The following is a 25347-nucleotide window of genomic DNA, read 5'->3' as shown; positions in this document are numbered from 1 at the left end:
ATTTTATTCATCCGCTTCCCTGGCCTTCAGTTTCGTAAGAGCTTCCTTGAGTTTCTGGAGGTGTAAGACAATTCATTTGACCCGTGGCGGCAGGCCGCGCAGTGGCCCCTGGGTACACTGGACTGGACTGGCTGGTGTGTGGGTTTGCGGGAGGAGGATGCTGGGGCCGCACGGAGCTCTGTCTGGCTAGGAGCGCTCCTCCTGGGGCAGGGCCTCCAACACGCTCTGCTCATGAAAAATTACTGGCTTCACGTGACCCACAGGAGAAAGCCCTGTGAAAAAGGAGCCTTGCCGAGAGAACTTATCCTCTCTGCCCCGCGCTGTGTTCTCCATTATTCATAGTGTCAGGATCGCTTTACGGGCCGGGGGCGTCTAGCTTTTACCTATGTGCACACTCAAGCACACGTACACTCACACACCTACAAGCACAAACACAACACACACCCCTCTCCACCACCTGGACACACATAATGCATTATCATGAACAACTGCAGGACATGACTGAACATACAAGGCCTAAGTGTATTGAACTCATATTAGTCCTATGCATGGAGCGCTTACCTGCAGCTATTCTACAGTCAAACTAAAAGTCCAGCTGTAAGACGAATGTCCAAACAATGATTATCTTATGGCTGGTGCTATGGATCCACTTTGCACCTCAGAGAGCTGGTTAGAGAATTTAGTTGTAGCAAATATTTAATATCTGACAACCATTAACCATAAAGTAAAACAAAAAAATAAGTTCAGATGTTTTTTGACCAGAGAAAACAGCATTTCATGCGAATCAACACCATTTAGTGTTTTCCGTAACACTTTATTATAAGCTCATTAGTAAGGCCTTATGAGTTGTTCATAAACATCTAGAACTACATTCATAAAGTATTATGACCAAGCTGTATGATGCATTATGATGAAAAGTTCTATAAATGAGCAATAACGGGTGGCCGGGTAGCCTAGTGGTTAGAGAGTTGGACTAGTAACCGAAAGGTTGCAAGTTCATATCCCCAAGCTGACAAGGTACAAATCTGTCGTTCTGCCCTTGAACAGGCAGTTAACCCACTGTTCCTAGGCTGTCATTGAAAATAAGAATTTGTTCTTAACTGACTTGCCTAGTTAAAAAAATAAGGCCTGAGGGGGTGTGGTATATGGCCAATATATGCTGTTCTTATGTACAACGCCACATACAACATACAACACAAACCCCCGATGTGCCTTATTTATATTATAAACTGGTTACTAACGTAATTAGAGCAGTAAAAAAATATACCTGTCTGATGTAACACGGCTGTCAGCCAAACAGCATTCAGGGCTCGAACCACCCAGTTTATAACGCCTAATACAAATCATCAGTAAAGCTCCATCCATAATGACCTCTGCTGTTTAGAAGGAGTCAGGTCAACCCAGCCTCACCTCTGACCACTGCCTGCAAGAACAAGGTATTTAGCTTGTGATTTACAAACTATCATCTACTGTAGCACTACTTACTAGAGTTTGGTGTAGGTTAAATACTGTGCATTGTTGTGGTTTCACTTTGCTTGTTTAATCAGGAAATGCAGGACATCTCTTAAGCCGTTTCTCCTACTCTTTTAAATGCAGTTGAATAAAACATGTTTTAATCACACAGACCCATGTTTAATTCACATGGACAAAGGATTCAAATAGACGACAGACGATAAGACAGGTTAACCACTTACACAAAGCTACAGGCAAAGTAACACTTGATCTAATCCTGGATAAAAATCCAATCTCAAGTAGTACTGCATTGTACTTTGATATCCTGCATTCTATGAATGCTAAAACAAATGAAAAGGTCAGCACAACTTCCTGTTGAGGGTTGAGAAGTTTTTAAGAAAACAGTAACCTCAGACGATGTATTATTTCGGAATCAAGTTCATGTGCACATGTGGCACACTCCATAACCTTTCGTATACATATCTGCACCTGTGCATGAGCCAAACCGCTTCATTAGGCTTATTGCTGCTACCAGATACCGGATCATCTAGACAGGAGGCGGTCAGAGGTGAAGGAGATTAAGGAAGGGGATTGGAGAGGAGGGAAAGAGATCGGGCATAATAATCTTCATATCTCTGTAATCAACTGTCTGATGATACCCAATCCACAAATGACTGCAGATAGTCAGGTCTCGTCTCAGCAGTTAACCGCAGAGCATATCTAAAAATAGCTACATGATTGACTGATTGATTTGTTTTATTATTATAGTGTTGGTCATCTTCAGGATGCCCAGCCCACATGGACTTATAAAACACTGCATTTGCTGTAGCTCTTTACTTTTATTCAAGTATGAATAATTGGGTACTTTTTCCACCACTGATGATATTGATTTAACAATTAAACACTTTTCCATTGCCCCATGTAGTACATGACAGAACCGACCATACCACTGATCAATATTATATTGGGTTTTCTGGCAAGCTTCCAGGTTATCAATAAGGTCCTTAAGAACAGTGCAGCACTTTAAGATGACAGAAAACAGTCAGGTAGGCTTCTAGGACTGTTGGTCTGATTTGCATTTGACTTAGATAAGCTTACACCACCTTCCTCCCCAGTACAGTTTCCCACCATGAATTTCAGAAACAACAATGAATGAAGAGGCAGTCTACTACAGTCTCCAGTCAGGCCAATACACTCAGGACCTTTACTTTCCACAAGCTCTGTTGAGGTAATCACATTCAACCCCACACATGTATTCAGACAGTTGTGGGATGTTACAGAACAGTCGACGACTAGTTTTCCCTTTGTTGATATTGATGTGAAATGTATCATTTTGTGGTGATAATCTACCATTCAGAATGCCTCACTTGGAATCCTTTAAGAAGCCAATGAACTTTTCCCCATGCCTATTTCCCCACATTTCGAAAACAATTCTTACACATTTTCAAACTTGAGTAAAACCCCATATACAGTATCGTAACACAACTACATGTGCTAACAAAGCACCATACACATCTGGAGCGGCAGGTAGCCTAGTGGTTGAGTGTTGCACTAGTAACCGAAAGGTTGCAAGATCAAATCCCAGAGCTGACAAGGTAAAAATCTGTTGTTCTACCCCTGAACAAGGCAGTTAACCCACTGTTCCTTGGCTGTCATTGTAAGTAAGAATTTGTTCTTAACTGACTTGCCTAGTTAAATTTAAAAACACCATACAAAAAAGGTGCTATCCAGAATCTGAAAGGGTTCTTTGGCTGTCTCCATAGGAGAACCCTTTTTGATTCTGTAGAAAAAGGGTTCTACATGGAATCCAAAAGGGTTCTACTTGGAACCAAAAAGGGTTTTCCTATGAGGACAGCCGAAGAACACTTTTGGAACCCCATCATAAACAAATAATGAATTTCTTACCTTCTTAAGGACTTACCTCTTCATCCATATCCTATCAACTGCTGATCATCACAATCAATGTGACGACCTGCATCTACACAACTGGATAACTGCTCACCTGTATCCCTACCCGACCTCTTCATTTTCTTTATAACCGTGCTGACTTCTCTGAATCTTCTCCTCCGTACCTGCTAGTGAGGTGACCTGAAGATCACGAGGTCAATCCCTTGTACTCTGCTCCCTTTATACCCATGTCACCTCTTTAAATAAGCATGAGAACACCATTCAGTGGAAAGTGAACTTGGATTTAATTAGAACAGGTGAAAACAGAGAAAGCTTTGTGATTATACTGTAAGAGGAGAGACACAGTGATTGAAGTTTACTTGGTTAGGATTCAGACAGGTTGGTTATGTTGAAAGGTCTATGTTTAAAGGGGAATATTGTGATTCTTGTGGCTTCTCGGTCAGTGTCAAATGTTTTAGGCAGATATTGACTGTGTTTTATTCCTCTAAAAGCTACACGGAGCTTGATACATAGTGTATGTAGGATCTGGAAAACTTAATTACACACATTCTCAATTCAAATACGCTTTTTTGCTGCACAGGAAATGGTTTTGACTTGTTTCGGGGGCCTACCCTGTACATCTAAATACCTAGTGGTTCTGACAGCTCAACGGTTTCAGTATTATGCTAGGCCTGTGAAATGCATTAGGCCTAAACAGTGCATTCGGGAAAGTATTCAGACCTCTTGACTTTTTTCACATTTCGTTACGTTACAGCCTTATTCTAAAAATGATTCAATTGTTGTTTTTCCTCATCAATCTACACACAATACCACATAATGCCAAACCAAAAACAGATTTTTCGACATTTTTGCAAATGTATAAAACCTATTAACCTGAAATATCACATTTACATAAGAAGTCAGACCCTTTACTCAGTACTTTGTTGAAGCATCTTTGGCAAGCGATTGAAGCCTCGAGTTTTCTTGGGTATGACGCTACAAACTTGACACACCTGTATTTTTGGAGTTTTTCTCATTCTTCTCTGCAGATCCTCTCTGGTTCTGTCAGGTTGGGTGGGAGCATTGCTGCACAGCTATTTTCAGGTCTCTCCAGAGATGTTCGATCTGGTTCAAGTGGCTGTGCAACTCAGGGACATATGAAGACTTGTCCCGAAGCCACCCCTGCATTGTCTTGGCTGTGTGCTTATGGTCGTTGTCCTGTTGGAAGGTGAACCTTCTTCCCAGTCTAAGGTTCTGAGCAGGCTTTCATCAAGGATCTCTCTGTACTTTTCTCCATTCATATTTTCCTTGATTCTAACTAGTTTCTCAGTCCCTGCCGCTGAAAAACATTCCCACAGCATGATGCTGCCACCACCATGTTGTACAGTAGAGATGCTGCCAGGTTTCCTCCAGACGTGACACTTGGCATTCAGGTCAGAGTTCAATCTTGGTTTCATCAGACCAGAGAATTTTGTTTCTCATGGTCTGTGAATCCTTTAGGTGCCTTTTGGCAAACTCCAAACGGGCTGTCATGTGCCTTTCACTGAGGAGTGGCTTCTGTCTGGCAACTCTACCATAAAGGCCTGATTGGTGGAGTGCTACAAAGATGGTTGTCATTCTGGAAGGTTCTCCCATCTCCACAGAGGAACTCTGGAGCTCTGTCAGAATGACCATCGGGTTCTTGGTCACCTCCTTGACCAAGGCCCTTCTCCCTCGATTGCTCAGTTTGGCCGGGCAGCCAGCTCTCGGAAGAATCTTGATGGTTCCAAACTTCTTCCAATAAAGAATGATGGAGGCCACTGTGTTCTTGGGGACCTTCAATGCTGCAGAAATGTTTTGGTACACTTCCCCAGACCTGTGCCTCGACACGAGCCTGTCTCAGAGCTCTACGGACAATTCCTTTGACCTCGTTTTTGCTCTGACGTGCATTATCAATTGTGGGACCTTATATAGACAGATGTGTGCCTTTCCAAATCATGCCCAATCAATTAAATTCACCACAGGTGGACTCCAATCCAGTTGTAGAAACATCTAAAGGATGATCAATGGAAACAGGATGCACCTGAGTCTCATTGCAAAGGGTCTGTTTTTTATTTCTAAAAACCTGTTTTCGCTTTGTCATTATGGGGTATTGTGGGATGAGGGATAAAACTGATTTAATCCATTCTTGAATAAGGCTGTAATGTAACAAAATGTGGAAAAAGTCAGAATACTTTCCGAATGCACAGTATATGGTGTACATGGTGGTGGATACTATACTGTAGGCCAGGTCTGCCTTGATACCTCATTCATGGTGTGTAGGTATGAAGTGTATCACATCACCTACAGATGTAGGATCTTAATTTGATCACCTTGTTGCAGGAGAACTTTCCTGCAATGCATTTGTATTTGAGGTCAAAAAGGTTTCTTAAACTTGTAATTTCCGGTTTGACATTTCAGAGTTGATTTTCCCTTATGAAAAATGTATATTAATTATAATCCACATAATAATTCACATTTCCTGTTACTACAGGATTATTTTCCTGCTGTAGCAAACTGGCTCAAATTAAGATCCTACATCTGTAAGAGTTTCATTGATTTGTCCATGTCATGTGTGTCCAACATTACTTGATAGATGATACGTGTGGGGTCCCAACATCTCGTATATAATAGCATGGTCTTTCTCAGATTTCACTGCTATGGCAGGTGTATTCCTATTGCACCTAATAGTTATGGTATATGGTGACTCAGTGCGACTTGATCATGATGTACAGATGCCATATCTTAATTTGAGCCAGTTTCAGACAGCAGGAAAATAATTCTGCAGCAACAGGAAATTTACATTTTTATGTGGATTATAATTAATGATTTTTTTTTGCAGAGCAAAACAAGTATAAAATGTTAAAGTGGAACTTACAAACTTTAGTTAGCCTTTTTAAACCTTGATTACACTACAAGTTTGCATTTCCTTCAACAACAGGACGGTCAAATTATGATCCTACATCTGTAAAGGCAGCAGTAGCTGCCTTCCGTTAGTGATTCAGTGAGCGGACAGGACACAGACACCACGTCTGCTTAATTATTGAGGCACTGACAGTAGCTTTGCTTAAGGAGCTAATTGGAGCAGACAAACCAGAGGTCAACTGACCCGAAACGAGGCGGTAAATTGGTAAATTCTACACCATGTGGTTGCGGACCATCCATTTGGAGCACATACAGGTTTATTTTCATTATGCACTAAACGGAAGAAAAGTGACTGAAACACGGAGGAACTACTTGGACTTGTCATAAGAGACGTTCATTTTCTGTTGCTTGCTCTAATGATCATGGCCCGGATGTGCCCATCAACTGGAAACAGAAGACTTCTCTTCAGAGGAAAAGATAGCATTAGCTGTCCTTCATTGGGAGAAACTTCATTTTCCTGTCATCTTTAATTTCACTCCCTCAAAGATTATAGTTTGATAAATACTCCAAATGCTACGCACAGGGCACACACTGGTTGAATTACATTGAACCTATGTGGAATACAAGCTGAATTGACGTCTGTGCCCAGTGGGTATATTCAATTGCCTATAATGCTATGCTGCATTTCCCATTTGCAGTGTTAGTACAGTAGATTTTGGCTGTGTGGTGATTGGAGGGTTAAAATGATTGGTTGAGAAAAATGCCTGACCAAAATCCATATTTCGGTGTAGATCAGATGTTTATATATAGAAACAAAATGAGCAAGACAAGCAGAAAAGCCAAACAAGTTTATTTACAGACACAATATAAAGATGATCCAGAATATAGGTTTTGTATCACTGTTCAAGCTGTATTCATTCTATCCATTCATTTTCAGACCAAGTCTTCTACTTAGTTATTTTTTTACTCTATAAAATGTATGATATTTTGTGATTCTGAGTCAAACTGAAAAGGTTTAATGTGCTCATACAGTGCCTTGCGAAGAACTGAAACCTGCTGTTCACAAATGCTCTCCATCCAACCTCACTGAGCTCGAGCTGTTTTGCAAGGAGGAATGGGAAAAAATGTCAGTCTCTCGATGTGCAAAACTGATAGAGACATACCCCAAGCGACTTACAGCTGTAATCGCAGCTGGTGGCGCTACAAAGTATTAACTTAAGGGGGCTGAATAATTTTGCACGCCCAATTTTTCAGTTTTTGATTTGTTAAAAAAGCTTGAAATATCCAATAAATGTCATTCCACTTCATGATTGTGTCCCACTTGTTGTTGATTCTTCACAAAAAAATGAAATGTGGCAAAAGGTCGCAAAGTTCAAGGGGGCCGAATACTTTCGCAAGGCACTGTACAGATTGAATAAATGTACCTTGTGCATTTTGTCTTTTACACACAATCTGTGTGACTGAGTTACAGGTGAAAGAATCGTCCACATTTTTTAGGAGTAATGTCTTTTAAATATCATGGTAATTTGGGGCATTGCATGTACAGAAGAACGGTCCTATGTTTTCAGTTCAGTCAGCAACGTTCCTCTTCTCTGTCACAGTTAAACACAATAAATATTCATAGAAACATACAGCATTCCAAAGCCGAGATCCACAATGCTTTCAAGGGTACATTGTCACAAAGGGAAAATGACACGATGCAGTGACAATAATTATCTTATTTCAAAACGGGCCGATAATAGTCATTCCTTTCCATCATCTGTGAAAAAGTGCATCCATCACTCAATTCTCTTTCAAAATCTATTCAAGGTTTGGTGATGTAAAAGGTTCCATCTCTCGCAGTGCACTGGGAGCTTTAGCAGAAGCTGATCATTGTAAACATATTTCAGTGGTGGTTGCAGGCACACACAAAGCAAATAATACAGTATCATCATGCACAGCATCACGAGTATGCAAATGGAATTCTATTTTACAGTAATTATAGAATATTAAGTCATTTCAACAGCAGAAGTGAGCCTTTTCTTAATGAGGTTACACTGTCAGCAGACAGTAAGACCAAGAGTTTGTTTGATACGATCATCCGTTAGATAAGTGATGCAGGGGTGAATTGCATATCTGAGAGAGGATTTGTACAGTAAGGCAGCGTGGTTTTAAGACATGAATGACAGCGACAAATCAGATTGCTCAACAGTACCCAATAACTAGGGCCAGGGTATATTTCTTTGACTATGTGACCTGACCAGGAACACCTCAAAGCCCTAGTTACAGGCTATAACATAATATAGGCTACAACTAGGACCTAGAGTGTTCCCAGTCAGGTCCCAAGGTGAGGAAACACTCCTGGCCATGCAGAGTGACTAGGACTGTCTGTTCTGGAGGTCAGAGATTTTACTATGGTGGTGGAGATTATAAAATATTAATCATCTGGCCTTTGTCCAAAAACAGCGAGCAATTAAAACACCACCATTTCACATCAATAATATCCAAGGATATATTCCAGCGTTTGGCAAGTTAGTTATACAGAAGAAAGTGGACCTGTGAAAAAGGTAATCTCTGGTCAGGAGTGTTAACAGTGTTTTATATGAAATATTTACCCATGTAAAACCGGTTAATGTAGCTGGACAACAGAAAGTTCAACTGTTGGATCTTTGAAGATATATTTTGGATTTGCTACAACATCAATAGTGTTCAGGCTTTTTACACAGACATACATAAAAGCTGCCTCACCCACAGTGTCTGAGAAAGATAGCACATAGGTGGGTGGGAATCATAACACAGGAAGTGGCAAAGACAAAGTACAGGAGGAGGTGAGGGACACACAGAGTGGCCCTATATCAGTGTAAATACTTGTGCAACGTTGAGTTCAAATCTGTACAGCAGTAGTACCACCGAGCCACTAAGATTTCACAAAAACGACATCACTAGGAAAGACCACTTTACATTAAAACAAGCAACCTACATTAACAGAATCAGAAATACCGGCAGTCATTGGAGTTGCTTATTCAGCAAGAGAGTAAGAAACACATTAAGTAGCCAGTGTTTGCATTAAAGCAAGCAACCTCCAATTCATGGAGCTACTGTAGAGAGCCCAGATATACGGTGTTAGTTTAAAAGGCTCTTGTGACTGTAAGAAAAAAAACATTGTACCTTTCAATTAAGATATGAAAAATGTACAACAGACAAAAACAGATGGTGACAGACAACAGACAAAAACAAATGGTGACTCCCCACAATACATTGCGGTGTGGGCGTGACTCTGGTTCACAATCACGTGCAGGCTCCCGAGTGTACATGGAGGATGCCTCGCGTGTGCATGTGCAGGAAGTTAAAGATCTCGTGGGGCATAGCGTGGAACCCGGGGCGGGGCTTGACGTTGTCGTAGTAATGGTGCGTGATGAAGATGCCTGAGGGGTTCATGGGAAATGCCCAGAAGCCGTAGAGGTGGACCTCCTCGCACAGTTCCATGGCGGCGGTGACCAGCATCAGGCCGCTGCTGAGGCGTTTGGCGCGGACACCCTGGACACCCCAGAAGCGCTGGACGTTGAGCAGGTACTGAGGATGGAAGAAGAACACGCCCCTCTGGGAGTCAAAGTCGTCTAGCATGTACTTTACTCGGAAGGAGACATCAGTGTTACGCGTGTTGTAGAAGGCGGGTAGGACCACCGACGAGTTCTCATAGTTCTGAAGAACCTCATAAAATGGCCGCCGCCACTTCTCTAGCTTCTGGAACCTGGTGGAGGAGGAGAGTCGAGGTAAGTGATTCATGTTTAAAAGGAGGGAGGGAAAGGGGGTGTGTGTTTGAGAGGAGCAGATGTGAGTGCTGCAGCTCTGTGCCCCAACATTACATTTCACTAAGTGCACACCCATTGTAACTGCCTCCGTTAATACATTTAAAGTCTAGATGTTCTGTCTGTCTGTGTGTGTGTATGTGTGTGGCACAATGACAATGCAATGTTAATGGCAATACACTTTTTTGGTGACATAGCCTACAGTACCTCTCTGTTATAATACTTGGATTAATCGTCACCAGATCTGTTTTGGAGCCTACATCAGCAGAATACTTCTCGCTGATGGGTGGTATGTTGCATCTTTGGGGAAGGAAGGAGAATTATTCATATTATTCAATGCAGATTCTGAGAAGACCTGAGCAGATTGAAAGTAGTTCAATACTAGATATTGCCATGTGAAATCTGAAGACCAAAATAAATCAGCTCAAGTGATGCTGGTAAATATTTATAGCACTACAGGATGAAGATGCTGTGTACCTAAACACAAAATCTGCTGAGTCAATTTCCTTCCCACATTTGCTGTTCTTGATGATTCCTCCGTTTCCAACAACAGCACATTTCTTGAACTGGGACTTGGAGTACGGCATGTCCTTTAAATGAAACGGAACCAGTGTCAGTTCCATCACTTTAGGGTGGGAGGTATAGCATTGGATGCATGGATGACAGGTAGTCTTTCAGGATGCTATACTATATATTGTTATAGTTGGAACACTCACGTCGGGGAACATCTTGAAGACCTCAGTAGTGATGGGCAGGATGCCACTGGTGTCCACCTCATACCTCAGCTTGGTGCCTGCTGGGGTGTTCCTCTTGGTGGTGAACAAGAAGGAGGGTGCATTACAGCAACGCGACAGAGACATCCTAGTGGAGAGAACAAAAGAAGGACGGAGTTCCTGTCGGATCCAAACAAACTGTAGTCGAACAAGGCTGCTGGAGAAACGAGCAACACAGCAGGCCTGGTCCTTGAGGGACAGAACGTTGCACCCCTGCAATAGAAAGTATCTCCAGAAGTTGGGTTACAGTCACACAATAAAGATTGCTCAGATGTCTCTCTCTACATATCAGGCTATGCGATTGGTACTATAGGTCGATCTCAAATAAAACGTCACAATAAGGTGCAGAGCGTTGGATTTTCCTGCTGGGGGGCAAGCTGACCCCTAACTTTACTAAAACCATTGACAACTGTGTGCCGTTTTCAAGGGATTGCTAAATAAAAGTTAACAATTAGGTTGTAATCAATTGATCATGTAATTTCAGATATGTGAGGGACGATAGGCTATCATTAATTGGATATTTGAGTGATACAAAATAAAACCTGACAAGTATGACTGGTTTAGGTTTTTCCCATCCTTTGTGGACAGTTGGCTAAACATAGTAATAATTCAATATTTTGTTGTAGGCAGAACACATCGGAGTAGGATTCTATCGCATTGAAATGCATGTCTCAGCCCGTACTCTACACAGACCGGCATAGCATAACCAATCAGAGCTTCAGTATCCCTATATGCAAAAATAGCATTGCCATATATGGATCTGTGCCATTCACTTTGAATTGGACTGTGTTTACAGAATAAGCTGTCGTGAGTAAGCCGTTTTGAGATCAGAGCGAGAGCTGTATGTAGCTGTGTGTGCACATTTGATCATATCCTTTGCTAGTTAGTGAGTTATTAACCCAGTTATAGCTAGTAGTCAGCAATGGGGGAGTGATTGCTTCCTAAAAGAGCACAAAACATTACATTCCTAGACCTCTTTGAAAAGCAAGTCAGGTAAAGGGCTTGCTTTTCTTAAAGGTGCCGTATTGAATAAGCCAAGTAGCCAATAAGCAGAGGGTAGCATAATTTGTCTGATTTTCTACAATAATGGTATCGAATAATAATGCATTTTATTGTGCAAAGTGGTTTCTTGCATCAAACAACATTTTCAGTCACCTCCTTGTCTGAAGGACAAGTGGATAAATAGGTTAATGTGAATCCCTACAAACCCTTTTTAAAAAGTTCAATGTAGGCCTACATTGAACACCACACATTTGCTGCTACTGTAGACTGAATGATAGAACAGCTATTGTCGTGTTAAAATGTTATGGGATGCATTTTCTCTGTTGTTTTTGATGGTAGGCCACTCTGGTAGGCCTACATTATGATCAAATAGCCACAGTACCCTACTTGATCAGTGTCTGAAACTGTAACTTAAAGTGGGTACAGCCTCAGTGTTCACAGTAAATGTGCGCTGGAAGTTGCACAGAATTTTCACAACGTTCAAGATGTGCTCAGCAGACCTGAAATTTGCTCAGTGCCAAAAAAATGTGGGGGAACATTGGACTAAATTGACTTTTTGTCCAACCAGCGTAGGCTTACTAATCATGAAAAGCATTCAGCTACTTGCTGTGTCGCTCTGATGATAGAACTAAATGTGGAATAATAGGACATGTGTCGCTCTAATGATAGAACTAAATGTGGAATAATAGGACATGTGTAACTCTAATGATAGAACTAAATGTGGAATAATAGGACATGTGTCGCTCTAATGATAGAACTAAATGTGGAATAATAGGACATGTGCAGCTCTAATGATAGAACTAAATGTGGAATAATAGGACATGTGTCGCTCTAATGATAGAACTAAATGTGGAATAATAGGACATGTGCAGCTCTAATGATAGAACTAAATGTGGAATAATAGGACATGTGTAGCTCTGATGATATAACTAAATGTGGAATAATAGGACATGTGTCGCTCTAATGATAGAACTAAATGTGGAATAATAGGACATGTGTAGCTCTGATGATATAACTAAATGTGGAATAATAGGACATGTGTCGCTCTAATGATAGAACTAAATGTGGAATAATAGGACATGGAGGATTCCGGATTTCCTGCATATTACCTACTGATTCCTTTTTATTGAAAACTAGTTCCTGGAATTTTGCAACCCTAGTCAAACTAGATGGAGATTGATCGGGTTGATAATGAGTAGAAGTACAACAAAGGAGGAGGCTAATGTGTGTGATGTACGGTAGACGACCATTAATAACGCGATCTCTGTGATGCCTTGAGGGTCAATTGTGCTTACTTGAAGTTGTTAGTCTCCACCATGTTCTGCTGCCACTTGCACACCTGCAGGTTCCTCCATCTCTCAAACAGCTCCGACGTCTTCACCCTGGCAGACAGCCAGGGAAACCCCACATAAAAACCAGACAAAGAGAAGAGTCAAGTGATCCATGTATGTTTAAGAATAAGGAAATGGTCCTATACCAGACACTGAGTGTATAAAAACTAAGGACACCTTCCTAATATTGAGTTGCACCCACTTTTGCTCTCATAACAGCCTCAATTTATCGGGGCATGGACTCTACTAGGTGTTGAAAGCGTTCCACAGGGACGCTGGTCCATGTTGACTCCAATGCTTCCCACAGTTGTGTTAAGTTGGCTGGATGTCCTTTGGGTGGTGGACCATTCTATATATGCATGGGAAACTTTTGAGCGTGAAAAACCCAGCAGCGCTGCAGTTCTTGACACAAACCAGTGTGTCTGGCACCTACTACCATACCCCGTTTAAAGACACAAATCTTTTGTCTTGCCCATTCACCCACTGAATGGCACACACACAATCCATGTCTCAGTTGTCTCAAGGCTTAAAAATCCAGCTTTAACCTGTCTACTCCCCTTCATCTACATCATAGCTTTCACCTGAAGTCACCTAGTCAGTCTATGTCATGGAAAGAGCAGGTGTTCTTAAATGTTTTGTACACTCAGTGTAGGTTCAGTATATGGTCACAATGAGGGGGTGGAAACTGCACAGGTATATAAAACTGACCAACAGGGGGAAGGGGCTGCATGGAGCTACACTGCAGCATGCTATGTGGCTCTGCTCTATAATATGAATATTAAACACGCGCTGAGGTGTAACATGAGAATGACACTGGATTCTGTAGCTCTGGGATTAGCATTGCGCCCAGGCACTCCCTCTGACTGACGCCTTGAGTCCACCGTCTTGAGGAGAAGATGGTGATAGCCAGAAATAGGTCTCTGAATAGCTCCCCTTGAACTGACATTCCCCCTTGATGATTGTGGCATTTGACTTGCTCAGGGAGGTAAAGCACCAGAGGGCTTGATGTAGTGTAATGAAAGCCAGTCACTGTACTGTCACTGCTGGCAGAGCCATGGGCGGTTGTCTGTCTGTCTGCTGCCTGGCACACTGCCCTTCAGCAAGCTCCTCTTACAGGTGTGATAACTAGCTGGAACAGCCTCAAGAACACGTAGGACGGTGTGGAACAGCCTCAAGAACACGTAGGACGGTGTGGAACAGCCTCAAGAACACGTAGGACGGTGTGGAACAAGCCTCAAGAACACGTAGGACGGTGTGGAACAGCCTCAAGAACATGTAGGACTGTGTGGAACAGCCTCAAGAACACGTAGGACGGTGTGGAACAGCCTCAAGAACACGCAGGATGGTGTGGAACAGCCTCAAGAACACGTAGGACGGTGTGGAACAGCCTCAAGAACACGCAGGACGGTGTGGAACAGCCTCAAGAACACGTAGGACGGTGTGGAACAGCCTCAAGAACACGTAGGACGGTGTGGAACAGCCTCAAGAACACGTAGGACGGTGTGGAACAGCCTCAAGAACACGTAGGACGGTGTGGAACAGCCTCAAGAACACGTAGGACGGTGTGGAACAGCCTCAAGAACACGCAGGACGGTGTGGAACAGCCTCAAGAACACGTAGGACGGTGTGGAACAGCCTCAAGAACACGTAGGACGGTGTGGAACAGCCTCAAGAACATGTAGGACTGTGTGGAACAGCCTCAAGAACATGTAGGACGGTGTGGAACAGCCTCAAGAACATGTAGGACGGTGTGGAACAGCCTCAAGAACATGTAGGACGGTGTGGAACAGCCTCAAGAACATGTAGGACGGTGTGGAACAGCCTCAAGAACACATAGGACGGTGTGGAACAGCCTCAAGAACATGTAGGACTGTGTGGAACAGTCTTAAGAACATGTAGGACTGTGTGGAACAGTCTTAAGAACACATAGGACAGTGTGGAACAGCCTCAAGAACATGTAGGACTGTGTGGAACAGTCTTAAGAACATGTAGGCCTGTGCCGGAGTCTGTTCTAGAGGTAGAGCTGCTGCTGATTGTACATCACCATGGCGACAGCTATCATCAAATCATTCTTTACAACAACAACAACAAAAAAAGAAAAAAAAGAAAAAGAAAAACAAGGGATGGGCCTGAATGTTGGAACTGAGTGCACAGGCTTTGTTGTTTCATCTAAGATCTAAATTAGAAACTCATTTCAGAAAGAACACAAACCAGCAAGACACACAGGCTCTGGAGGACCATATCTGCCCATCACTGCATTCCCAACACAGGCGATACACTCACATGGTCAAGACTTTGACATCCATAATCTCCTGTCTGAGCTCTTTACATGCAGTGGAGTTGTAGTCATAGGATCCATCGTATGAATCCAGATACCTGGAGGGATTGTCACAGTCAACATAACGATTACACAATAATCAACAATAATATGGAACAGACTGGGCCACAAAACACATAGCACAGTGGGTTCGGGAAAATATTTTATAAATTGTGATACACTTAACTGTATTCCATTACAATTGGCTATACTTTAAAATGTATTATTATTATTCATCTTTAATGTAAAGACATTGTTGTGAGATGAGTGGCAGGTGTGATATCATTCCTATGGGTAGGGGACCCACAATATGTATCCTGGACACTTTTTTGTCACCAACTACCAAAGTTGGTGGTTTTGTTTTCAGATTTTAAACATTCATTATTGTATTTTGACATGGGAATTTGGACTTGACATGGGGAACAACAATTAACACTGACATTCTCTTAACAAAAACAAGAGTCATTGTAAACAACAAAAAGTGTGAAATACATAGTGAGAAGGGGGGGGGGGGGGGGGGGGGTAGAAAAACGATCAGATCCTGATGGCAGGAGCACCTAGAACGCACAACCTTTATCATGGAGGTGTGTCTGTGTCTAATGACATGTACAGTATGTTGGTTAGAGTGAACTGCACAACTGTACAGTATGAAAAATGACTATTGTATGATGCCAATGGCGAATAATGGGGAGACTATTTCACTGCATAGGGCAGACACAGAAAACTTACCCACATGGCAAAACTGGTTACAACGACGTCATTAGGACGTCTCTTATGCCGCTATAATCAAGTTGCACACAGTTTTTATTTTCCATGTCTTTTGAACAACCAAGAAGGCCTCTTTGTCTGGTTGTATTAGATCTGATTATCTGACCAGATAACAACCAAAATATGACATCTTTCCCATGACGGCTTGGTCTTGTCACGAAAGGGGCGTCTTTATCCAGTTGTAACAAAGACCAATTTGTTGTACCCTGGTTATAAGATGTGTTCTCCACCAGTTTACAACAAGAACATTACATCTTTAAGACTTCATGTGCCACATTTTGCTTGCTGGGTAGCCTGAGTTCCTCAGTCCCTGTGTGGACTAACCATAGCGTAGTCTCGTTTTTCTACAGATCTCTTAGCATGTAGAAATAAAATTGAGGAAGACCACATGAAAATCGGTTGGTCCTACATTTGTACTTATTACCTATCTGGTATGAAACGCACACCCACATACATACACATAATTATCATGTACATACTGTACACAGTCATCATTCTCACTCAGATTCAAACCATTTCAGAAGATTTTACACCTCATTGAACTATACAAATACTTATCATAGATATATTAAGAAATCTTGATTGGACAGATACAACCTTTTACATGCTTGAGAGGCTTGAAAACCTCTTAACAAGAGGTTTCGGACAAGGAAATAAAGAAACATTATACAGGAAATGGTATAAAACAAAACAAAAATATAAAAACATCTGTTTAATATGGTGGTAGTGATTGTGTGACATTTGAGACAAACACAATGACATATAAAGAGAAGAAAACTAAAGAAAAGTGAAGACATGGTCGTCATTTTAGATGACAGAAAGGATTCGACCAACATTTTGCACCTTCTCCTCCCTTTTGAGATCATCATCACCAGCTACAGAAACAAACCCAAATCTGTGCATCCCTGTCAAGCCAGGCGGAGAGCCACACGAGAGAGTCAAATCTCCCTCTAGGTGTATTTAAATAGGTTTGTAATGGATAATGCTATTGATCCATGTATAAGCTTTGGAAAGGGCTGCCCTCTCTGGCGCCTGGGCTGGTGGAGTCTTGCCTGCCGACTGCTCAGCCTCAGGGGCACCAGGAAAGGTGGAACGCTTAGGGCTCCTAATACATATTGAGAAGGTGCTTTCTATTCGGAGCATCTTTGAAAGTAGATAGCAAATAGGTGATGTTGAGTATCTCACTACAGTCACTCCCAACAAATGGAATTCTGTCTACTGGAGGGACAGAGGGAGTGGCTGCCCAGCGGGCAAAACTGGTTGCAATGACATTTTGTACTGTTGTTATTTTTACCAACCATCAAAATATGTCCATCTGGTTGTAATTCTGCTATACGACCAGATAACAACCAGAAAATGTCTTTCCAATCACATCTTCATGTCGTCTTTCCCTGGTTGTAATCTACTTATATGAAGTCTTCTCTACCATACCAGAAAAACTATTTACAGCCCAAAAAAATGATGTCACGTATCAAACTTTGTCCGCTGGGTGAGGGGTAAATCAGTTGAATCCAAGATGGCAGTGATCACAAATGTACAACACCAGTGGATGAATTTGTAGAGCAAATACTATCTCAGTGAGATAGGATGAGGTGGAGAATGTTTGTGAAAAATATGACTGATGTGGTAAAGCATGATTGATGTGGCTGTTGAAATAAATGTAATTGAGGTAAAACACAAAAAGGACAACATGGGTGACATGACAGAAAAATGCATTTGAACAAGATGCTGGGACAAAATCAAAATGAGAAAGGAAAAATGAAGCTGATGATGCAGTGTATTTTGGATTGGCTTGTTATTGAGTAGATACTGAAGTGACCTAGAGCAGCATGTCTCTATTGAAAAAAACCTTATGTAAAACATACCTATCATATTTCCTATTTAGACTGAGATCTGTAGCATCTTAGCTTCATTTGGTTAAACTCTAATGATGAAACCAGAATAAGTATTGTAGCCTAGAAGAGAAGACTGATTGTTATTTTAGATCATCCATGACACACAGGCTTTCTGCCATCCGTGAGGGATGGTCAGATGGAAAAGGGCCTATTAATAACCCGCGTGTTATCACGCCTAGTGACATTAGGTCCTCGAAGCACTGAAGCCAGAGACCTGCTGGGAAAGTGTCATATTTTTGTCTTCTCATAAGAGGAAAACAAAAGGAAAGGTAATCCAGGTAGGTAGCAGAGAGAGACGATGTAGATGTGAGAAGAGGAGATAGGGGAACAGAGAGACGTGTCCACTATGTATATGACATACACACAGAGCTGTGCAGAACGCATGAACACACAGTTTGAGGAGGAAAGGCATTTGAGAGATGGATGCTGAATGGGACACAGAGGTACAAGGAGCAGCCGTGGTCCAACCAGCTTCTCAGGGGGATGGGCGTTAGGGTTTGAGGGTCACGGAGGGAATGGGGGGGGGGGGGGTCAGACAACATGCAAGAGCAAATCTGGAGTGCAACCACCACTGAAAATATATGACAGTTTAATCCTTTCAGATCAATGAAAAAGAAAGAGGCATTCTTGGGTTTTTGTAAAAGTACTTAAAATGCCTTCAGACTGGCCTACCTTTGCGAGCGTTTTTTTTTTCTTCTTAATATCGGCTAGGCAGGGTGTGACTATTACGGAGCTCTGTGAATCTGGCTGAAAATTCTGACGGAAACATCTGTCAACATGCAGACAGGTAAGTTAGTTAAACGTCAGTGTGAATGGGTCCTGTGTCATCATCACCCTTGCAAACATCTCTACCAGGATTCCTCAGAAATGCAAAACAAGCAGAAGCAAAAAAAAGAGTTAAGTATGTGTTGCTGACTTCGTCTCTCTACTGGTTAGTTAGTACAGCAGATTGGTTGGTTATACTGGTTATGCATTACGAGTGGAGGCTTCTAAGGCCCAGGCCACACATGCAGGGAGGGGGCTGGGACATTAGCAGGAAATGGCATGTTCTCTCTCTCTTTTTTCCTTTCTTTTTCTCACAGGGGTGTTGTACAGTCAGTCAATTACGTTGGAAATGTACCTTTTCTTCCCATTTCTGGCAGGCTTCAGAGATCCATCATCCAAGAAATTAACAGGGCCGGTCCAATTTCCTGTCTCGTCTCCTTTGAGTCGGCTAAACTGTTGCGCACTATTAAGAAAATTAGTCAGTTTATTTGGGGTTTATTGTGCGTTAAGTACCTGAGAACTAACAGTCAGCCAAACATAGACACGCACACAGACTGATACACAAACACTTCCATGTGTGCATGTATGTACACAAACGCACACACACTCCTATACACAATGCACATTTGTGCAAGCAAGTACACACAGACACCATACAGAGGGATCAGCATTTGGCTTAGTGTACCAAATCAAACATGGTTAGAATGAACCTAGATAATGTGTGCATGGTTGAAGTGATGACGCATCTAGAGTGTAAAAGGAAAAGTGGCACTCAGTAACACATTTGTAATAAATTAATAAAACACCCAGTCACCACATATTGATTACATAATATTAAAATGAAGAGGGGCAAATAATTAAATGTACAAACGTGCCTTGTATGTCAAATCTTACCAAAGAATAATGATAGGCTACATAGCGATTATTAGTTTATTTTTTTACACAACCAAAAATTTGTAAAAAAAAAAAATCAGAAGGGGATAAATAAGTCCAAGCTCAGACTGAATAACAACGTGCATACGAGTCTGGCCATCTGGTGTGGTTCTTGGCGCCGATTCCTCACATCTGAGAATGGCATGCAATGCAGACGCACTAATGTCTCAGCTATCTCTGCTGAGCAGTGGAACAGAAAACACACTTGGGTTTAAAACAGTGTGTATACTTTGTTATGTTTCTTTATGACATGAAATAAAGATGCTTCACTTGGTCCATTCATTGTGGTTAAACAGGTCAAACTTAGGTTAGTTGACAAAACTCTGTCGTCTCACAGGTCTAAAACCCCTAATCAGTCACCATTTCAGGGTGGTTTGTCCAATCTGCAGAATATCTTAGTTCTGTAGGTTAGCCTATAGAGTACTTTTCCCATTAGGCTCATGCGCAATCTGAAAAACCACAACGCATTATATAAATCTGAACCACATTTTTATGGTTAAGGGGTTACATAGAGAACAGACAAACTGAAAGATACTTAACGGTTTACAGACAAAAGCGGCATTTAGACCAACATTGAAAGGTGCATAGCATCTGTACCCTCCCAGGCCACAACGCTGACCCCTACTAGACTAGACAAATTCCATCTCCTCCCTGAGTAACATGGGTGGATTGAACAGATTTTGTCAAAATCGCATAAGGCAAATCCAAATATGCAAACCCGTAAGAAATCTAAATGATTTAATTCAAAGACTAACTGTTTTGCGTAAAAGGGACATGTTTGATTTAATTCATCATATGTGTAGAGTAAAGGCATGACCCAAATCACTAAGGAAAAAAAAACATGAATCTAAATAAAACCATTTGAGCATTCATGCCATTGTGCATTTAATCCTTTGTTTCTGGTCCATTAAGGCCTGGTGGACAGCACAGTGTAGCACTACAGTGTACTGGCAAATAATCTTACACATAAAGCCTCTCTGTAAGCACATTATGTGTTCAAATTAACACTGCTTTTTGGGCTGCATGTCATTATTGCAGGAGCCACTTAAAAACCTCAATGACACCGCCCCCATGGCTGTTGCAGTCAGGGTGGAGTGCACTAAAACAGGACATGGATTTAAGGGCTCTGGATCTTCTATGTGATGCTCCTAAATTAAAGAAACCATGCAGCGGGTGCAGCCACTGCACACCTGCAGACCATCAATTATCTACAGTAGAGCAGTAGAGGCTGGTGGGAGGAGCGATAGGAGGACGGGTCATTGTAATAGCTGGAATGGAATAAATGGAACGGTATACAACCACGTTTGATGCCGTTCCATTAATTCCATTCCAGCCATTACAATGAGCTCATCCTCCTATAGCTCCTCCCACCAGCCACTGCTTCAGAGGGATGCAGTGTCTCTAAAAAGGCCAAACAGTTTCTTTCCCAACAAAATAACTGCTGACTTGGTTTCTAAAAATACTGAACCTGACCTACCCGATCCACCATTTCATCCTAATTAAAATCACTGATGTCACACGGCAGTGTTGATATTGGTGAAGTCGCCTCCCGGGTGGCGCAGTAGTTAAGGGCGCTGTACTGCAGCACCAGCTGTGCAACCAGAGACTCTGGGTTCGCGCCCAGGCTCTTCGTAACCGGCCGCGACCGGGAAGTCCGTGGGGCGACGCACAATTGGCCTAGCGTCATCCAGGTTAGGTAGCGGTTGGCCGGTAGGGATATCCTTGTCTTATCACGAACCAGTGACTCCTGTGGCGGGCCGGGCACAGTGCGCGCTAACCAGGTGCACGGTGTTTCCTCCGACACATTGGTGCTTCCGGGCTGGATGCGCGCTGTGTTAAGAAGCAGTGCGGCTTGGAGGACGTATGACTTTCAACCTTCGTCTCTCCCGAGCCCGTACGGGAGTTGTAGTGATGAGACAATATAGTAGCTAGTAAACAATTGGATACCATGACATTGGGGAGAAAAACGGACTAAAAATTCAACAAAAACAAACAAAAATATATTGGTGAAGTCATTCTACAGACTATTTATAGACATTAAAGAGCTATTGCTCCCATCCTGTTGAGTCTATCAATTTTTCTTCCTGTCCGTTTTATTATCAGCCTGTCAATTTTAATATTATATTAGGCGTACCCAAATCATTGAAGGTAAAACAAAGTCTGCAAAATTAAAAAGATCAAAATGGCAGCCCATGACTTAATTCTGTCTACAGCTGCAAAAATATTAAATAGTCTTGGAGTAATGGAGGACTCTGCTGCTGGTTATTCTCACATAGTGCTCTCTGCAACTGTCATTATTGCATTGAAGCTTAAGTGTCTCTAGTATTATCTTTTCCAGACCCACAGAATTTGGCCAATTGCAAAGATGGTTTACTGAGATCCTGGGGCATGAGAGAATCTCATGAGATTGAGACCCATGTACTCAGGCATCGTTTGGCTGGGCTACGTGTTGGGAGGGGTTGGACCTGTTGCAACGACTTTAGCTTGTTGTCATCGTTTCAGCATGGGGGGGGAGAGAATATCTCACAGTGACATAATTTTCAAGACTTTCTCTCTCTCTCTGTGTTACTGTGTAGCAAAATGGCTGCCGTTGTTGCCCACTGGCTGGGTCCGTTGTGACTGTAGCCCATTCCCCTCTGTTCCAGTCGGTGTGCTAGGAGTGCGGTGCAGGAAGGCAGATAGATAGGTAGATAGAGATATTGCTGGGGCTGGATTCATGCCATCTCAGCCATAGTGTCAGGATGCCATGAATCCATAAGATGTCATCAGAGTAATCCGCGCAGGACACACACACAGGTGAGGGGGCTTTGGGCAGGGGGGGCACAGTTAGAATGCAGCACATGTATGTTTGTTGTAAGGCAAAGTCATAATGCACTGTCTGAGGGGGGGTGGGGGGACGGGGGTTAGTGTGACAATTGTTCTTATTTTCATATTTTGGGAGGGGGGGTTAATTATCTGAAGATGAAAATATCTCTGCTTCTCAGCATCTGCTCGTCTCACAATGAAAAACATCCCAGAGGATAATGCAGAAGTCAATGCCTTCCAGTGATTAATAATAACATCTTTCACTATGGGTGCTACTAGCTAAAATAGATTGCATAAGAAAAGGTCTAATCCCTATTAGAAAAGATATTGCTGTTGCAAAGGTGTTACAAAACATCTTAGGAATGCATTGCAGCAACAGTGCATGGCTATGTGTGCAATGAAGCCCACAGGGTAGTAACTAATATTAAATAGGACAATAACCCTGTGACATAACATGTAGAAATGATCAACATTTAGTGAAAATGCTGATCAATAAACTGCATCAAGAGATCATTTTTTGTTTTTACTGTGATATCAGCAGATATCCAAGCCTTATGTAAGAAGATGCATGACCAGTACAGCTGAAAATCAAAGACAAAATCAAATAAAAGGGAGTACACTGCCATAAACAGCTGGAGCACTGTGTATGGCATGAATGTGATGCTTCATTTTCAGAAAAATATCAAACAGAAATATCATGAGAATAGTGTCAATATGCTACTGGAAAATGGAAGGCTGATTGCTATTGTTCTTTTCAGCCATTTAGCTTATTTTCTCCTTCATGCAGCAAATACTACAACCACTAGGCTACTCCCACATTTACACTGAATTACAATAATGACAGTATTAATAGGCCTACAATTATAACAATAACAGAGACATTTGCTTCACAAAATTGAAAAATATCAGGCTGTCCCTTACATTTTAACATTATGCAATTGTTAACAATTGAGTCTTGCAACCTCCTCTTCAGATGAATGGCAAATGATTTGACTTGGGCCTATAGGCTACATGTATAATATATTTCACAGCGCTTACCTTTTAATGTAGTTTTTGCCATAAAGAATCTGTTGTAAAAGTGTAACCAGTCCAAATGCGCAAATGAATATAAAACAAAGCGACCTATTGCCGAGTAAATCTCTACCCGACGTAGGGTCGGAGTATCCCATTCTTCGGCGCAGCATCCACTGTTGCCCAAAACTCCAGAATTAGCCTTCTCTCCGCGCAGCATTCAGAATCAATCACACAGGTTTATCGTGAAAGCATTCGTGAGGACATTGTCCAAATGTCTTTATGATATGTTTACTAACCTATCCTTCGCTGCGGTCACAGCATTGATCTCATTGGCCTATATAAATCATAGAAATATAGGCTACGATTCCGGTCGGAAAGTGATTTGGTTAGAAATTGTAGAATACAAATATTCTGGTATTTTGCAAGGCTGATGGTACACAAAACATGAAATGTTTCGTCAAAAATGCCTGACATTTCTTTGAGATCAGGGCGATAACCTCTCGAGTGGGAGGTGCGCTCGATCGAGAGGCTGGACAGACAATGGCAGGCAATGCAGATGGATGGAATTCTTTCTTTTGCCCAACGCAGTTAAGCAAAAACCACGCCCGGTTATTCAGAGGGGCGTTCTACAACGCTGTGAGCTCTCTCCAGGTTCGGAAGTGAATATTACGTACCGCAAAATTCAGTCACTGATTAATATTAATAACGTGGACCGAGCTAGCCATTACCGTCCCTCAACGCTCAAAGACATATTCAGTGGCTGTAACATAGGGTATTCAACTGAATTAGTTGTATTTGATTTAACCAGGCAAGTCAGTTAAGAACAAATTCTTATTTACAATGACGGCCAACGCTGGATCAATTGTGCGCAGCCCTATGGGACTTCCAATCACGGCCAGATATGATGCAGCCTTAGTCCACTGCACCACTCGGGAGCCCATGATTAGCTAATAAATATTTGAGAAATTATGAATAATAAGCATATGCTTTTACCTGATAATAGAATACTAATGATAATAAAACAACTTCCAATAACGTTAAGAAGCCTAGGTTCATTTAGCGGACCTTCAATTGAAGGAATTCAGCAGAGTTCTCAGACATTTTTACAACTTGAAACTCTGAAAATAAATACATGGGCAAATGTTACCAAATGTAACAGTATAGCTTCTGTCCCTCTCCTGGCCTAGAACCAGGACCCTCTGCACACGTCAACAACTGCCTCCCACGTAGCATCGTTACCCATCACTTCACAAAAGCCGTGGCCCTTGCAGAGCAAGAGGAACAACTACTTCAAGGTCTCAGCGAATGACGTCACCGATTGAAACGCTATTAGCGCGCACCCTGCTAACTAGCTAGCCATTTCACATCGGTTACACAAACATGATAATAACAGGCCTGCTAATTGTTAAATTACACTTTCCATCCTTACCTTGGAAGGTCACTGTCTCTAGCCAATGGGAGCGTAGTAGAACGTCCCTCTGAATAACGGGGTTTGGTTTTGGCTTAACTGCGTTGGGAAAAAGACGCAGAAATTCCAGTCTCATTTACCAGTGTTCCTTCCACCGTGAGGATGGGCTAGCTCAGTTAAATACTTAAGACAACATGATCGAAAATAATGAAGTAGCCTAGCCTATATACGAAAGAGCTCTCCTCAAAATCAGGACAAACAAGAATGGCGTGAAGTGAAGCACAGTTTGGTGTTGCTGATAATTGCAGCTTCTTTCCATTACAGCA

The 25347-nt window shown here is 42.1% G+C and overlaps 1 protein-coding gene across 2 annotated transcripts; it reads right to left on the bottom strand.

The window, feature by feature from the left end:
* Positions 1 to 7575: 7575 nt before the first annotated feature.
* st8sia5 (ST8 alpha-N-acetyl-neuraminide alpha-2,8-sialyltransferase 5) lies at positions 7576 to 24193 on the bottom strand. Of its 2 annotated transcripts, XM_021601962.2 has the most exons (8): positions 23638 to 24193; positions 19217 to 19324; positions 15400 to 15492; positions 13081 to 13167; positions 10727 to 10871; positions 10488 to 10600; positions 10218 to 10310; positions 7576 to 9952 (listed from the first exon to the last, which is right to left on the bottom strand). In XM_021601962.2, the coding sequence occupies exons 1-8, from the start codon at positions 23781 to 23783 to the stop codon at positions 9490 to 9492; spliced, it is 1248 nt and encodes a 415-aa protein (XP_021457637.1). In that variant the 5' UTR covers positions 23784 to 24193; the 3' UTR covers positions 7576 to 9489. The 2 variants fall into 2 exon arrangements, with proteins under 2 accessions (XP_021457637.1, XP_021457638.1); XM_021601963.2 differs by lacking the exon at positions 19217 to 19324 and having other exon boundaries at positions 23638 to 24191.
* Positions 24194 to 25347: the final 1154 nt, after the last annotated feature.

Source organism: Oncorhynchus mykiss, chromosome 5, assembly GCF_013265735.2.
Source record: "Oncorhynchus mykiss isolate Arlee chromosome 5, USDA_OmykA_1.1, whole genome shotgun sequence".
In the NCBI taxonomy this organism is placed as follows: Eukaryota; Metazoa; Chordata; class Actinopteri; order Salmoniformes; family Salmonidae; genus Oncorhynchus; species Oncorhynchus mykiss.
Note: the sequence above shows the minus strand (reverse complement) of the source record. Positions and strands in the feature narration are given on the sequence as shown.